Source organism: Zootoca vivipara, chromosome 15 (assembly GCF_963506605.1).
Source record: "Zootoca vivipara chromosome 15, rZooViv1.1, whole genome shotgun sequence".
Lineage (NCBI taxonomy): Eukaryota > Metazoa > Chordata > Lepidosauria > Squamata > Lacertidae > Zootoca > Zootoca vivipara.
Window position 1 is genome coordinate 43184979 of NC_083290.1, and position 17362 is coordinate 43202340.

The following is a 17362-nucleotide window of genomic DNA, read 5'->3' on the forward strand; positions in this document are numbered from 1 at the left end:
GGAGCTGGGACCAAGCAACGGGAGCTCACCCTGTCGCAGGGATTCGAACCGCCAACCTTCTGATCAGCAAGCCCTAGGCTCAGTGGTTTAACCACAGCGCCACCTGAGTCCACATTTAAAGCATCACCCCCCCCTCCTGCCAGGCGCAAGAGTCCTCTCAGAGTTTAACCAACTACAATTCACGGGGTTCTTTTGGGGGGAGGGTGGCAGATGTGCTTTTTCCGTGGAAAAGGTAGCCACAGAAGCTGGTTCATAAATTGGCAAACTGTACACTAAGCTTAAAAACAGAGCCTTTACTCTTCCAGCAAGGATAGGATTAAGCGACATCTCCTCTGTTGTTTTTCTTTCTCCAGCCCTCCTTAACTCTGCCTCCATCCCTTCCCCTCCCTTCTCCCTCCTCCCTCTTTCCTGCTGTAATCTGACCACAAGCCAAAGGTCTCTAAATCAAGATGCAAAGCCCCCGCCCACCCCTATTAGAACCTCGCCAGGGGGCGGAGGCAGCATCGGAATCGCTCTCCAACTGCCAGCCTTGCGATGGGGGGGGGGGAGGAGGAGCCAATCAGCGGCCGCGTCCCTTCCTGCTTGGCTGTCCCCGCCCTCGCACCTGCCCGCTGCCAGCTGGGCCGACTTTCCATAACAGCTGCGGGCGCGGTTTAAGAGTTTGCGCAGCGGCGGGATTATTCGCTGCTTTAGGACGGGCAACGTCCCCTGAGCTCCCTGTTCTGCACTGGCTTTGATGCGTCAATCCCAGGTAACCCCGGCCAGAAACTGAAGACATTTAGGGTGCAGGCCTAACGCCACCTACCTGCGAGTAAGCTCCATATAATTCAGCAGGACTTACTTCTGAGTAGACATTGTTAGGCTCGCGCTGTTAAGAGGCGGTGCACCTGCAATGTCATCCTGAAGCATGTTTACTCAGAAGCATAGCTGCCAAGTTTTCCCTTTTCTCGCGAGGAAGCCTATTCAGCATAAGGGAAAATCCCTTAAAAAGGGGGATAACTTGGCAGCTATGCTCAGAAGTACTGTAACTCCTACTTAGAAATAAACTTGAGTTCGGTGGGATTTGCTTCCTACTAAGTGCCTTTAAGTTACAACCTTAAGTAGTCAAAATAAAAATAAAAAATCCTTCCAGTAGCAACTTAAGTAGCTGCGTTTCCATTGCGGGTGTGTGGTGGCTTTTCCTGAATAATTCCCCAGGAAGCAGTGTGAAAGGGGGAAAGCAAAATCCGGATTCAAAGGCTGCAATCCCAACTACAGGGAGTAAATTTATACAGTATTCATACTTCTGCTAAACGTGCTTGTGAGATTCAACTGCGGTGCTGGACTGATCTAGCGGGAGTTCTGGTGAGGCGGCTCTGGTTCTGGTGAGCACAGCCTAACTTATTGATGTGGGTGGCACTGTGGTCTAAACCACAGAGCCTAGGGCTTGCCGATCAGAATGTCGGTGGTTCTAATCCCTGCGACGGGGTAAGCTCCTGTTGCTCGGTCCTTGCTCCTGTCCACCTAGCAGTTCGAAAGCACGAAGTGCAAGTAGATAAATAGGTACCGCTCTGGCAGGAAGGTAAATGGTGTTTCCGTGTGCTGCTCTGGTTCGCCAGAAGCGGCTTTGTCATGCTGGCCACATGACCCGGAAGCTGTATGCCGGCTCCCTCGGCCAATAATGCGAGATGAGCGCCACAACCCTACAGTCATCCGTGACTGGACCTAATGGTCAGGGGTACCTTTACCTTTACCTAACTTAATGAAGCCTGCAAAATGTCCCCCACATTTCATTTTTGGACTTTTTCACCATATCTGCACCAGGTAAAGTAATTTTAGTTCTCCAATTTCCCCCACCCACTCCCAACCTGTCTTGTATTTTGCCTGACCCTACATGAGCCCATAATTTGGAAGATATCATTACTAATTAGTTTTTCTGGGACAAATTTTCATATACATTTTAAAAAGTTTACTTGCCTATATCTCTGTGATTTAAACAACAGTCTCTTATGAAATGAGTTCTAGAGGGTAGCCATGTAAGTCTATTAACAAAAAAGAGAGTTTTGTGGCAATATAGTAGATGTATTGTAGCATACGTTTTCGAGTAACTGATGAATGGGTACAATTCCACAAATGCTTACATTGCAATAAATCATATTAGAGGTACCAGGCATCATGTTCCTATTCTTTAGAGGAAAATAGCTACTCAAGGTTAGTGTTTTTTCCTCTAATGCGAAATTGACTCAGTTAATAGCGGGTTCATACTGGACTGCCCACATTTCACTGCTTTATTAGTTCTGTGATGCTTTCCCAGTGTTAATGCATTATTGCTGTCGAGAGATACACTTGCAGTATAGTGCAACAAAAATGGGACAAAAAGTAAACAGAAGTGTTTGTGGTCTAAGACTTTAGAGGATTTCAGCAGGCAGTTGTAGGAAGACATGCACTGATTGGAAAGGAAGCAATATTTCTGCCCCAAAACATTGTCACTAGAAACAGCACTGAAAGTGGGATTGTGTATGATTGCCCTGATACCACCATGCACACAAATCATCATGAATGCACACAGGGCTCTCAGTTTGGGACGGCAGAAAATCTGCATAGCTGATCTAGAGACATTTCAAAAGCAGTAGTAGTCTTCAATGCAATTGGTCAATATATAGTCCAATAAAAGGCCAGATTCTCCTGAATGGTTGTCAGTAGCCCTGAGTTCCATTAATCACTTTTGTGGATGTAGCTGAATATGAATGCCATTTGAGTAGGATCAGAAGTTACTGGGTACATATGCTGGTTTACATCACATCCAAGTAGTAAAAAGCGTATTTATTTTTTTTGCATTTCCTACCCATGTAAACTGCTGCTTTTAGAAAATCATCCCACAAAAGAAGCATAGTATAAAAGAGATCATTGTTAAGATTGGCCAGGGTCTTTAAAAAAATGTACATGTTAAAATAGATGCAGTTGATGTCAGGTAGAAGTGGGATTAATGTGAGATTGGTTAAAGCCTTCCTTATATAAGAACAATGTAATTTAGTGAGCAGGGGAAGATGAAAAGAGAATGTTCTTATCCTGCAGGTGATGCAATCACAGCAAATGCAAATAAGTGGCATGGAGGGAGGATTTGGCACTTGGCAACAGAACTCGGAAGGAATTGCCTTCCTATAACTTGCAAAACTGCACACAGGCTTGGTATGTGGCTTTATCTTTGAGAAGCTGTACGTTTTACATCCTTTATCTTTCACAGGACAGGATGAAGCTCCTGATCATTTATTTCCTGGCAGCTGGTTTGATTGGTGCTGGTGTGCAAGTTGCTGCACAGAGAGAGGAGTGCGTCTTTGAGAGGCTGAATGAGAAGGATGCCCAGTTTTGTAGGTGAGCTCATTATTCCCTCACATTTCCCATAGAAACACAGCCCAAGGGATCATTTTCTTACATCATGGCCCATGACAATGTGATAAGCAGTATATTTGAATATCATAGCGGTGCATGGTAATAACCTTTTCATATTTTGCACAATGGGTGCAGCCAGAATTTATGTTAGGGGGGGGCAGAACCTCAGTTATATATATATGGGACCCAGGTGGTGCTGTGGGTTGAACTACTGAGCCTAGGGCTTGCTGATCAGAAGGTTGGCGTCCCCTGTGAGCTCCCGTTGCTTGGTCCCAGCTCCTGCCAGCCTAGCAGTTCGAAAACACGTCAAAATGCAAGTAGATAAATAGGAACCGCTACAGCGGGAAGGTAAACGGCATTTCCATGTGCTGCTCTGGAAGCTATACGCCGGCTCCCTCGGCCAATAATGCGAGATGAGCGCGCAACCCCAGAGTTGGTCACGACTGGACCTAATGGTCAGGGTCCCTTTACCATATATATATATGGACCCAGGTGGCACTGTGGGTTAAACCACAGAGTCTAGGGCTTGCTGATCAGAAGGTTGGCGGTTCAAATCCCTGCGACGGGGTGAGCTCCCATTGCTCAGTCCCAGCTCCTGCCCACCTAGCAGTTCGAAAGCACATCAAAGTGCAAGTAGATAAATAGGTACCGCTCCAGCGGGAAGGTAAACGGCGTTTGCATGCACTGCTCTGGTTCGCCAGAAGCAGCTTTGTCATGCTGGCCACATGACCCGGAATGACCCGGAAGCTGTCTGCGGACAAACGCCGGCTCCCTCGGCCTATAGAGCGAGATAAGCGCCGCAACCCCAGAGTCGGACACGACTGGACCTGATGGTCAGGGGCCCCTTTACCCTTTACCTATATATATATATATACTTGCTGCCCACTGCCCCCCCCCCCGGCTACACTGTGCCGGAACATTTCTGGTAGATGCGCTGTAACAGTTTTTGGGTAGGAGAAGGTCTTCATGTGCTTAACTCTTCTATTGAAACAAACTGAAATTAGCTGTACTGTACTTAACTTTGGCTGCATCATGCTTCTTATTCTGGAATTTTAGAACATTTTAGGGAGGTGAGCTGAGGAGTCCTGAGGACCAGCAGGGCGTGGTTTGGTTTTGTTTTTTGGGTGTTTTTTTTGCATTTAGCCCATGGGCCTGAGGGTCCCCTGCCCTGATTTATAGTATGCATATTGTAATCATGCTACTCACACCTTCTGACTTTGAATTCTCCATCACTACTGTACTAAGCTATCAATAAAAAGTTCCATTGTAAATTCCTTTCTGTACAGAAATGATTTTATTAGAATCTTTGTAATCTTTGAGAAGTCCTTGGCCACATCACACCGTTTTTGGTTAACTTTTGCCTACATTAAGAAAGGCCTCTAATATTTAGCATACTATATTACAGGCCCTTCTTGGCCTGCATCAGTGGGCACTTTGGGGAATGTGTTAATTTGCGCATTAAAGGGGAAAGGGAGGAAGAGAGCTTTTCAGTGATGTGGAGTAGATTGCAAAGAGGCAGATGAATTAACCTGGAAAAATAAATAACAAGAGAGCCAAATATGGGATTGTTAGGATGCTTGTATAGATGTAATCTGAAGAATGAAAAGAACCTATTAGCTACACTTTAATTACCTTAACAGTGTGTACAAGGAAGGGTGCATTTTCAATATGGATGTGTGAAGTAATTATTGTATGATGTGTTGCTGGTTGTGGTGACAGAACTCAAGTGTGTAAACTTTATTCTGTATTAGTTTATCCAATGCAAGGTTTCTTTGGGGGGCAAGGTGAATATAATTAAAATTTATACTTTTCATAGAATGCTGCTGATCTTCAACTCACTTCTTGTTTGGAGTCTTTTGTAAGATCTCACTCCAGTTTTATGTTGCTTACAGAGGAGATTTAGAAGTTTTGTATCCAGATCTGGGAGATGTTGGCTGTACATTTATTCCAAAGTGCAACATGTACCGTCAACGGATCAGCATGGAATGGAGCAGCCCAAATATCAGATACCACCAGGCAGATAAGGTAAGGCATCAATGGTCTCATTTTGTGAAAATGTTTGCGATCGTGGCAGAGATATTTTGAATACAGACCTGTCATCAAATCACAAATCATCTTATTTTTTATTTTTTTATTTGGTAATAGTGTTTAATATCAGAAAAGCCTGCAGCTGAGGGATTGTTTCATGAAATCCTGTTTGTACTATCACAAGGTGGTGACGTGAATAAAATTTCAATCCATGATCAGGAAGATCAAATATTCAGGTTGCTCTCAACATGTCAGTAGGAGGGATTTAATCATATACTGGGAATTTAGGTTTGTGCAATTAAAGTATGTTAAAGTGCTCTCTTGCAATAAATCCACTTAAAAAAACTTTTTGTGGTTAGGAAACCCAAGGGAAAATGCACCAAAAATGAGAGATAATTGACAAGAAGATTTATAACTTCCATGCAAGCAAATCAGGATTCTGTGTTCATTGTTGTATAACCCCCTGCAACAAATCAGAACAAATGGCCAGTTAAGAGTGGACATTGCATAAGCTCCATGTAAACCATGTACAATAAACAGGTCATTTGGAAGAGCCCCCACTGGGTGAGAGCCAGTCCCTATCCCTCAGCTTGATCTCCCTCACAGGATTGTTGTGAGAATAACTGGATACTGAGTACTATGTGCTCAATAGAGGAAGGGTGTGATAAAAAGTAATAAACAGTCAGGATAAGTTAAAACAGTTGGTACACAAGCAGCACTAAAGTGGATCATGCGCCATGCACAACTAACCCTAGAACTCTTTTAGCAACAGCACTCTGAAAGCCCCTCTTGTGGCACTTCAAGATCATTCCTGCGCTATTGATTCCTCGGCATCTCTTCTATAGGAGCTACGCTAGTTGCTTCTTTCTTCTCTTCTGTTTTTACGAGGATCCAGGTGATAGGGAGGGAGGGATCACTCTGGCAGAAATGTTTGTTTAGAAGAAGCATGCACAGATCCTCCAAAAAGCATGAAAATGTAACTTTTCTGGAGGTATAACATGAGATAGTGGGAAAGGTATTGGCTATATTCTATACTGGAAATGCTATAATTTGGTATAAATTCACATCCCTCATCCTTAGCCAGGGGCATCGCAATAGGGGGCGATGGGGGCAGGGCGCCCCGGGCTCCACTCTGTGGGGGGCAGCACAGCACCCCCTCGGCACCTCCACCGACAGCCACCGCTACCACAGCAGCGCCAAGACTGCCATCGCGGAGGCCCCGATGTTTCTGGCCTCGCCCCTCGCTTCTTCCTGGTGGGGCGGAGGCAAGGGCGGGCCAAAGAGCAGCATCAGCGGTGGCCGCTGATGCCCCTCACCACTCCGCCTGAGCAGGAAGAAGAAGCAAAGCGCGCTACAGATTGGGTTGCCAGCGCCGCCTCGGATCTGGGCACTGGAGCACTGCCCCTGGCAACCCGCTCTATCAGGTGCATGTGTCATGATGTAGCGATGTTATGTTACGGCGCATGCGTGACGACGGAGCAGGTTGCCGCCCCGGGCGGCAGAGAGGCTCTGTACGGGCCTGTCCTTAGCATTTCCTTTGTTGCCTACACGGCCCTATAACTTGGGTGCACAGTGACATCTAGTGGCTCCATAATATATTGCTTTTAAATGTATCATTTCTCTGTACTTTAGATCTTAATTAGTCTGGGATAAAGAATTTCATTATCAAATTTCCTACAGGGTCTGGGGCACAATTTATGTGGAAGTCCTCTTGCAGAGGTCCTGCTGTTCTCACACAGTGCCAATCCATTTTAGTGGAGCTTGCAAGGAAATCTTCCAAGAATTGCATTGACACTGTTGTACTTCAGTCACAGGATTCTCAATCAGTGACACAGAATAATAAAAAGGGAGGCTGGATAAACGCATGTATGTACACAGTCTGGTAGAAACTGGAGAATATTGGACTCAGCCCAGCCTATGCAATATTAGGCTCACAGGCTCAGAGCCCCTGCCCTATTATCTTTCAGAAGGCTTTGAGAACAGGTCAGCTGCAGGCAGGAAAATGTTGTCCCCATTGTCAAGCATGGGGAAAACCAGTATCCAGGCAAGTAAAGGTAAAGGTAAAGGGGCCCCTGACCATTAGGTCCAGTTGCGGTCGACTCTCTGGGGTTGCGGCGCTCATCTCACGTTACTGGCTGAGGGAGCCGGCGTACAGCTTCCGTGTCATGTGGCCAGAATGGCAAACCAGAGCAGCGCATGGAAACGCCATTTACCTTCCCACTTGTAGCAATACCTATTTATCTACTTGCACTTTGACGTGCTTTCGAACTGCTAGGTTGGCAGGAGCAGGGACCGAGCAACGGGAGCTCACCCTGTCACAGGGATTTGAACCGCCGACCTTCTGATCGGCAAGCCCTAGGCTCTGTGGTTTAACCACCTCCTTCATCCATAAGTCAAAGCATACATAAGTGTGGGCTCATTATGCACAGACCTGGCACTGAACTCCAGTACAACCAAGTTAGAGTTTCAATAGGCACTAAGTCACCAGTTCCCTGCCAGGTAGGATCATGAGAGGAAATTGCCTGAGGCCATTGTCCCCTTTGATCTGGTTTTTCTTATCTCTACCATGACCATACCATACCTTCCCCTCCCAGCGATACCTTGTAGTAACAGATGCTCATACTCCCCTCTGCAGCTCCACCAGCCTCACTCCAGCACATTCCACTGATCCTTTGCTGACACTGCAGTTATCTGCTTACCAATTATTTGTACATGCAGCCAGGAGCAGCTCTCAGCAAAGCAGCTGCTCCCACCACCATTCTCCCTCTCACCAAGAGCCTTATGTTGAGCACACACCCCACACTCTTGTCACTCCTGCCCAGTGTTCAAAATTAGCTGGGCGCCAGTTACATTTTGCGACTGGCAACTGGCCTTTTGCGACTGGGTGGAGATGTCCAGGAGCCACCCTTAGTGCCTAGCATCTCCACCTGCCTGGCTGCAGTCAGCTGGTCTACCAGGCATAGCGGCAGCAAAAGACTCTCTGATTTGCATGACAGCATTTCCCCCCCCTGTGGGGCTGCCTGGTCTGGTAACGGAGCAGGAAAAAAAAGGAGGGGAGCCTAGACATTTTGTTTGGGCAGCCACAAGCTAGGTCCCAGGAGCCACATGGCTCCTAGCATTCCTATCCCTGTTTCTAACACTGCGAGTCCCGTCTCTCACTCAGGAACGACCCCTTCTCCCTTTGGTGTGATGCTAGCTGGGGCAGCCTGCCAGTGGGGACCTGCTGCATCTTAGTGACATATCTTTTATAAGGTTTGGGACGATCATATCCAGGTGCCATTCCTCAGAATTTACTACGTAGCATGAATGTTACATGCTAAGAGCTCAGTTATCTGAGTTATGGTCTCCTTGTATGTGGTTTATATTCTTGTAGTGGCATGCTGGGTTTTGGTGCTGTAGTACATTATATCTTACGTGCTGTTTTGGCAATGTGAGTGGGTGTGTTGTTGATGTGGGTGCAACTGTTTTAACATTCTCCTCTTCCTGCTGATATTAATGGGCTGGAAATAATTTGTGCTGGATCTGGGGCTGGTGTAAACTTGTGCTGTCTTTGAGAGCATGTGCAGGGATTGAAGTGGTGTAGATACGGCATAAGTGTGCTCTTCCCTTGTGTTCCTCATGTTCCACCCCGAACTTAGCCACATTTCAGCCATTCTGCTGGTGTCTGTTTGCCAGAATGGTGGCTGTGTATTTGGCATTCCACTGTCACCTCAGATCTTCCATGGAATCCTGTGGCAGGTAGATCTCCACAGGATTGTTGTTGTTGTTTAGTCGTTTAGTCGTGTCCGACTCTTCGTGACCCCATGGACCATAGCACGCCAGACACTCCTTTCTTCCACTGCCTCCCGCAGTTTGGTCAAACTCATGTTCGTAGCTTCGAGAACACTGTCCAACCATCTCGTCCTCTGTCGTCCCCTTCTCCTTGTGCCCTCAATCTTTCCCAACATCAGGGTCTTTTCCAAGGATTCTTCTCTTCTCATGAGGTGGCCAAAGTATTGGAGCCTCAGCTTCACGATCTGTCCTTCCAGTGAGCACTTAGGGCTGATTTCCTTAAGAATTCCTTAAGAATTCCTTAAGGTTTGATCTTCTTGCAGTCCATGGGACTCTCAAGAGTCTCCTCCAGCACCATAATTCAAAAGCATCAATTCTTCAGCGATCAGCCTTCTTTATGGTGCAGCTCTCACTTCCATACATCACTACTGGGAAAACCATAGTTTTAACTATACGGACCTTTGTAGGCAAGGTGATGTCTCTGCTTTTTAAGATGCTGTCTAGGTTTGTCATTGCTTTTCTCCCAAGAAGCAGGTGTCTTTTAATTTCGTGACTGCTGTCACCATCTGCAGTGCCTTAAATTACATACTTGCTAAATTATTCATTATTTATTTCCTTCCATTTATGAATCACTTCCTGCAAAACATCTTGAAGCAATAGAACAATAAACACATACAAAGCAACCTTATGTATAAAGACAATTAAAATAATTTCTTATACAAGTTCAAACCCAGTAAGACATAGATTGCATGTTACAAATTATGTACCTACTTGAAATTACAAATTTACTAATCTAATTACAGATTATATATTCAATCACATATTTCCCACTTGCCAGGACTAAGGTGCTTCATGAACATTCACATCTTATTTATTATATGTAATAAGATGTGAAGGTCAAACTTGTCCATAAAGTAAGCTAAGTAATATTTGGGATGGATGTCTTTGAATTGGAGCATTTCACACCTTCACATTTTCACAGCACTTCCAAGTCTTTGAGGCACTTTCACATAAACACGATTTCATGTATGCACGGTATCTTCCTGTTTAGATCAAATCTTCTGTAGCTGAAGATACTGGGAATATATGGAAGAAGTATCAGAGGCAGACATGACTGCAAGCGGCAAGCAGGTGGACTTGTTTATTCTCACACAAGTTCGAAATGCTTGTTTTATGATGGAAAGACCACTAGATGGTACTGTTACCCTTGACATTTCTTCAGGGAAATTATAAATTGATATGGAATTTCCCCCAGTTTTCATGAGAAAGTTAACCTCAGCCAAGTGGGCAGAATTTCTGTTGAGTTCTGCTGCAAGGCCACCTCCCTCTAAGAGGGTCACCTGGTTGCCTCACCTCAAAAAGGATACTGTTGTACAGTGGGAAAAGGTTCAGAAAAGAGTAACCAAAATGAACAAGGGGATGGAGCAAAGTGCCCTGTGAGGAAAGATTACAACATTTGGGCCTTTGTAGTTTAGAGAAAATGTGAGTAAGAGGCGGCTTTATAGAAAAGTATAAAATTATGCATGGCATGGAGAAAACAGATAGAGAAAAGTTTTTCTCTCACTAGAACTCTGCTGAAGGTGAATGTTGGAGGATTGGGAGAGACAAAATAAAGTACTTCTTCACCCAACACAATTCACTCCCAGAGGAAGTAGTAATGGCTGCCAGCTGGGATGGATTTAAAAGAGGATTGGGCCTATCCATGGCTACTAGCCATGAAGGCTGTGCTCTGTCTTCATGGTCGGAAGCAGTCACGTTCTGAATACCAGTTGCTGGAAACAGCAGGAGGGGAGAGGGCTGGTACACTTGGGTCCCATGGGAATCTGGTGAGAACAGGATGCTGGAATAAATGGGCCACTGACCTCATCCAGCAGAGCTGTTCTTAGTATCTCACGTATCTTCTGCAGGAAGCCAGTGTCTCAGGATTTCAGTTAGAAGATATCAAGCCCAAATGTTATGCATAAACTCTGACCAAGCAATAGTCCAGAGAGCACAGGCTTTTATACATGGGTTAATCCGATAGTCACATTTCATTGACCTTATTATTTATTTACCGTATATTCCGGGATATAAGACGACCCCCAACTTTTCCAGTTAAAATATAGAGTTTGGGATATACTCGCCGTATAAGAAATACGACCCGGCGTATAAGACGTCCCCCGAATTTTGAGAAGATTTTCCTGGGTTAAAAAGTAGTCTTATCCGCAGGAATATACAGTATTTTAAAATGTATACCATTTAATATAATAAAATACCTAAAAACCACATCATTCAATAAAAGTTCCTAAAAACTAGATAAAAACATAATGCTGCTGTCTATCACAAATAAAACTGAGCAGTTTACAAAGCAAAAACTAAATTTAAGAGGCCAAGAATCCTTGGGGACACATTTCATTTTAAAAGAGGTGTTTTAGGGCATAACTGTTACCGCCTCATAAGTTACCCAAGGGATGGGTGCTATTACCAAGAAGAACTGCTGTGCTGTTGCCAAGTGACTATCTGCTGATGATGGTTCCCAGAGTCAAGGGTAGTGGCCCTTCTGCAAACTTGAAGGGGATAGCCATCTCGCGGTCGACAAGTGAAACGAGTTCTGCATTCTGTTGCCAGGATATACGAGCTAGTCAGGAAAGGGGGAAAGGGACAATAACAGGATGGCTAGGGAGGCTAACTGGGATGGTACCTGGCAGGGCTGGCCTGTGGGGCAGAATAATAAAGGTTCCCATAGGTTGTCAGAGACCAAACCACTGGGGCAATGGAGTGGCATGCAGCCATTGTTGCTGGCACAGTCCCTGATAGGTGGGCACTGGCAAAGTTATCAGGGGTGCTGTGGACCCATTTCCCTGCCATATCTACTTGTGCGTATTTCCCCTCCCAGATGAGCACACATTGGAAAACAGCATAATGTGAATATAGGATTCCTTCTTCTAAGTATGTAAATGCAATAATTAACATCTATTCTAATTACTTTGCGTATAGGTTAAGAAAGAATTTCAGCAGTCAGTTAATGGTTAACCTCATATTTGTTGATGCTGCTTAAAATTAATGGTCCTAAAAATAACTGTTCAGAAATCATTCTGAACCTACACTCAGATTGCAGGAAGGTTGTTGATGTTAAACCTGTGAAAGAAGACAATGGGATTTATTAGATGGTGGTGGGGAATTTCACAACAATTTGCTTGAGGATAGAATTGCAAAAAGAAAAGAAAAGGGTGCTTTAAGAGCATTTATTGTGGTTACTTCAAATGAGCTAAGATGGGAAGAGAGGTACCTCTCTCCTGAAGTAAGATCCTTGGAAAATTGTAGTCTGTTTTCATAAAATAACAGTTTTCAGCCGTTGTGGTCCTTAGAATGTGAAACTGAGGTTTCAAAATCTTACAAAAAGACAGAAGTTTTCCATAGACCTTATTGTCAACCTGTGTTTTCACTCAAATGCCCTCCATTGATGTAGATTGCTTGATTTTTGTCTATCATTCCATTCAATAGAAATCTCTTTAAGTACAGGCATCCAGGCAGCCAGCAGGGAGCGCTATGTGGATGGTATATCTATGAGTTTGCTTGTCTAAATGTGGCTCATTTACTAGACTTCTCCCAAATAGCTTGGTAGATTTCCAAACAAGTCTCTTTTGCGTGAAGATGAATAGCACACAATGTGCTAAGGTTTGCAGCATGTGGCATTTTTTTATTATTTTAAATTAGGCAATGGAAGAAGTGCACTGCGATGAGAAACAGAAAGCTGGCTTTAAGATTCTATGTTCCATGTTCCCTGTCTTTGTTTTTGATTTTGTTTGAATACACCCACACACCCACACACTTTAACCTTTGAATGCCATGGGATGTTTCTGAAGTTGGAGGAGCCCCCGTAATGCCTCCTTCATCAAAAGGACTGTCTGCAGGTGAGATAATGGCTGGAATCTGAGCAAAGTAGCACCCGAGAGTCCACATGCATGTTGAGTTGAACTGTATAGTACAGGATCCTGTGTGTGTTTTTCTGTGTGCTTAAATGGACATCTGTTATCTGGAATGCAGCAAAAACTGCCCAGTACTGAACATTCTCCCATACTGTCAGAGGCATAACGTGAGATTTAATTGGAAAGTTTTTGCAACAGTCTTTGAGATATTTCTAGGGGAAGATGTTAGAAAGGGAGAAGGAGCTTAGGAGTTTAATTGCAGTTGTGTATCTTTAAAAGGGTGTTGGAGTTTTAGCAGCCAAAGGGAAGGACCTTCTGTCTGAAATCAAGGGTTCCAGCCAGTTGGCAGCCAGACCAGAAGTCGTGCTAAAGTGAGACATATGCTTTTAGCTCTGTGTAACCTTTTTGAGAAGGTGATCCTCTGGACTGAGCTTGCTTGGACATCAGGTTTCCCCCCTGTCAGGTCGCATGTGGATTTGAAGTACGGTATAATCTCTGCACTGAAACACCAAGAGAAAGCATACTAGTCGAATGTATTGCTTCTGAGATCTAAAGACCTGCTTCATTCAAAGCTTCAGTGAAAATCCCATTTGCATTTCAAAAATCTAAAGTGCCATTATATTTATTCCCTTTAAAATATTAAAAAGACATTTTCTTCCAGCCATTGCAGATGGTCTTCACATCCTATGGTAGATATTAGCAACTCTCAGCCTGTGGGCCAAATTCATCCCCATAGGAGTCTTTTTTTTGGAGCTGTACTCCTAGGGTAGTGTGCATGCTTTTTGTATACAAGCTTCCAGGTCCAATCTTTGGCATTCCAGCTAAAAGGTAGTCGTGCTGGGGAAGTTGCTGCTTATTGGAGTAGATAGTAGTGGACTAAATGGACCTGGGATATGGAAGTTTCATATATTCCGTTGTCTGAACCTTAGTTTGTTAATCCATAATTGTGGATTCTGAGTAGCAAAGAGCCATGTTGGCAGTTCACTGGGAAGTACCTTATACAGCCCCTTCAGTAAAATCAGTTGTTGAACAGGCTCCTCCAAACAATTTTGGGCAGAGGGAAATACAAAGCAGTAAGTAATGGAGTAAGTAATGGTAAATACAGTATTTCAGAAGAAGAGGAAGAGTTTGGTTGAACTCCTTTGCAGGCTACATCCACAAGCAGGGAAATAGGCAACAGAATTATACTTCTGCAGCCACAATGCACATGAAAGTTATAGAGACTGGGAGATAATTTAATTTTTTCCATGTTCAAGATACAGCACTTTGTCTGCTAAGAAAATGTGAGATCCTGAGAATTGTTCTGTATGTGGAGATTTTTCACTGACTAGTTATCCAGTAATGACTCTGGAGAAAATTATTAACTCTGTACCTTGGGAGAGGAACAAAAAAAGGGGGGAAAGCAATTTAAATATTTTAAGACTCTTGTAACAGTTGGTAGGAGAGAGACCTGATAGAACTTCTGTCAGTTTACTGCTCATGATCCTTGGTGGTCATGCAGTCCTTTTTCTCTTGGCAATAATCAGCTGGAAACAGAAGTTACTTAGCTGCAAACAATTTTGTTTGGGTGATTTTTCTCCTAGTTCTGCCATTTGAAGAAAGAGCTTTGCAGAGTGCAATTGACCTACAGTCCCTTTTACTGGAAACAGAATTAACACCCGCATCCACGAGGACTGTGCTTTACACATTTATTCCATTCTAGTTTTGCTTAATTGAAACCTGGATTTGCCATCGCTTCTTCTAATAGCACCCAGATGCTCCCATGTCTATGGGAAGGGAAGCAAACTGGAATTGCCCTCATACAAAGTACGGATTGCAGTGGACCCCTCAGGTATGCAGAAAAGTACAGTGCAGTATATGTTTGTAAATTAAAATACAAAAGAAGAAAAATACAAAATGGCCCTTAATATCATTTAATCCAAGGGAAACCTTGGTCAGCAGTATCCAGCGAAGCAGTTCTGCTAGTTCAAGGACGTACTTTTAGCTGTGCAATGGAACTTCCCTGCCCTCTTGTCTCCCTCTGTGGCTCATGGAGGACAGTGAGCAAGTCCAGAGCAGAGTATCAATGGGGTGGGGTGTGTGTGTGTATTGGCCAGCTCACCCCCCTACCAGCTAAATTATCCTGTAAAGGTTTGTCAGGGCTCAACCCCTTAATCTGCTCTGGGAGTCCTCCCAACCCTCCAGAGAAGTTTTATGGCACACATGCAGGGAGGTGAGAGGACAGCTAAAAGCAAACCCTCCAAGTGTCCCTGTTGTCCAGGGACGTCCCTGATTGGCAGGGGGTTGGAGTGGATGGCCCTTGTGGTCTCTTCCAACTCTATGATTCTATGATTTAGAGAAGGTGTCCTGGTTTCTGATTTGATCCTAGAATGTCCTGCTTTTCCTTAGGACGTCCCTATTTTCATTGGAGAAATGTTGGAAGGTATGGAGTTATCTGACCCCCAAGCCGTCTGAAGGCATTCCTGTATAGGGAAGGTTTTTAATGTTTAATATTAAAATTACCATTATGGAATGTGATGTCCCTATGTTTATCAGAGAAATGTTGGAGGGTATGCTAAAAGTTCTTGCACTAGCACAGGCTTCCCCAAACTGCGGCCCTCCAGATGTTTTGGCCTACAACTCCCATGATCCCTAGCTAACAGGACCAGTGGTTGGGGAAGATGGGAAATGTAGTCCAAAACATCTGGAGGGCCGAAGTTTGGGGATGCCTGCACTAGCAGAACTGTTTAGTTGGATACTGACACCCTGGGTTGTTCTCTTAACTTGGTGATTAGGAAGAAAACACAAATTACTGTGTATTATCTTCATTGGGTATCTCCATGTAATATTGTTTTTTTCTCGGTGATCAAAGTATGGTGCTGTAAGTGCAGTTTTTCTCTTGGGATTTACATGTTTCAGTTCAGGATGAGGTAACATTTGAATTAGGGACTTCTCATATTTTTAGCGACTGCACTGAGAGAAAGAGTGCTGGAATGGTATAGTAGTTAAGAGCATTGAACCAGAGTCATACCCACATCATAAATTTAAAGCACACCTCTTTAACAGCCATGGCTTCTCCCAAAGAGTCATGGGAACTGTAGTTGATTAAAGCTGCTGACAGTTGTTAGGAGACCCCCCTCACAGAGCTACAGTTTATTGCACTCGGTTCCCAGGATTCTTTGGGGGGAGCCATGAGTGCGAAGGTGGTCTCAGAGTGTGTTAAATGTATGGCCTGGATGTGAACCTAGGGTTGGGGAGGCAAAGTTCAAATTCACCCTCGGGCATGAAATTCACCACGTGACCTTGGGTCAGTCACTTTCTCTCGGTCTAGCCTTCAGGGTTGGTTGGTATGAGGGTAAGAAGGAAGGGGGAAAGAACTGTGTGTGCTGCCTTCAGCTCCATGGGAGAAGAGGGGGATATAAGTGTAATAAAGATGGAAATAGAAACACTAGGCCAACTCTCCCTTGTTCATGTTACGAGAAAACAGTAAAGAGCAACCTTCTTCCTACTATTTTACAGTAATAGTCACCTTTTTTTGTTCAACCCTTGGGGAGGCACAGTGCAAGAATGGCCTCTCGAACTCTGTCCTGGCTGCACAGACAGCTGCCCTCCTGTGTTTTAGGCAGGGATCTCTCCTGGGGATGCTGGCGATGAACCTGGAGCTTTGTATGCAAAACAAAAGCTGTGCAACTGAGCTATGGCCCTTGTGTGTTAAATGTTATTGTGCTAATTAGAGTAGTGGCTGAAAGGTAACTACAAAAATGAAGTGTATCTGCTCTCATTTTCGGTTTGATGTATTAGTGCAGTAAGAACTATTATGTAGACACTTCTGTAGTCCTGGGATTCAGCTACACAGCTGCAAATAAAACGTTTTACCAGTAAGTGTGTTTTAAGTGCAATATACAATGTGACACTAGATGGCGATGGTGAACCTTATGGAAAATTCAATGTATTTTTAAAAAACGCTTTAAAAAAGCATTTTCAGAATGTTTTTTAAAATGTTTGTAGATTCCAGCCTGGTCACAAAACTTGCTAAATAGAAATATCAGAGTAAACTTGTATCCAATGTTGTCATGCAGATTTGAATGGAAAATGAGTATGGCATAGTATTAATTCTGCAAAGGAGAGACCGCCTCAGGAGGCATTTTCAGGTGCAGATTAGATGGTTTTCTTTATTGGCGTATCTGCAGTTATTTGAACTACAGCATCTTCTCCTTTAAATATAAGTGACATGGTCTGATTTCTAGACTTTGTGTGAATCACAGTTAAATTGGCCTACAATGTTTTTTGAAAAACAATTAGAGTTA

The 17362-nt window shown here is 44.1% G+C and overlaps 1 protein-coding gene across 1 annotated transcript in view; it reads left to right on the forward strand.

The window, feature by feature from the left end:
- The first annotated feature begins 582 nt into the window (after window positions 1–582).
- The window catches only part of PEBP4 (phosphatidylethanolamine binding protein 4), a 253983-nt gene continuing 237203 nt past the window's right edge, over window positions 583–17362 (forward strand). Inside the window, exons 1-3 of the mRNA XM_035139114.2 lie at window positions 583–751; window positions 3224–3351; window positions 5262–5394. Coding sequence (XP_034995005.1) covers window positions 737–751; window positions 3224–3351; window positions 5262–5394 — 276 coding nt within the window. The 5' untranslated portion in view covers window positions 583–736. The remainder of the gene's footprint in view (window positions 752–3223; window positions 3352–5261; window positions 5395–17362) is intronic.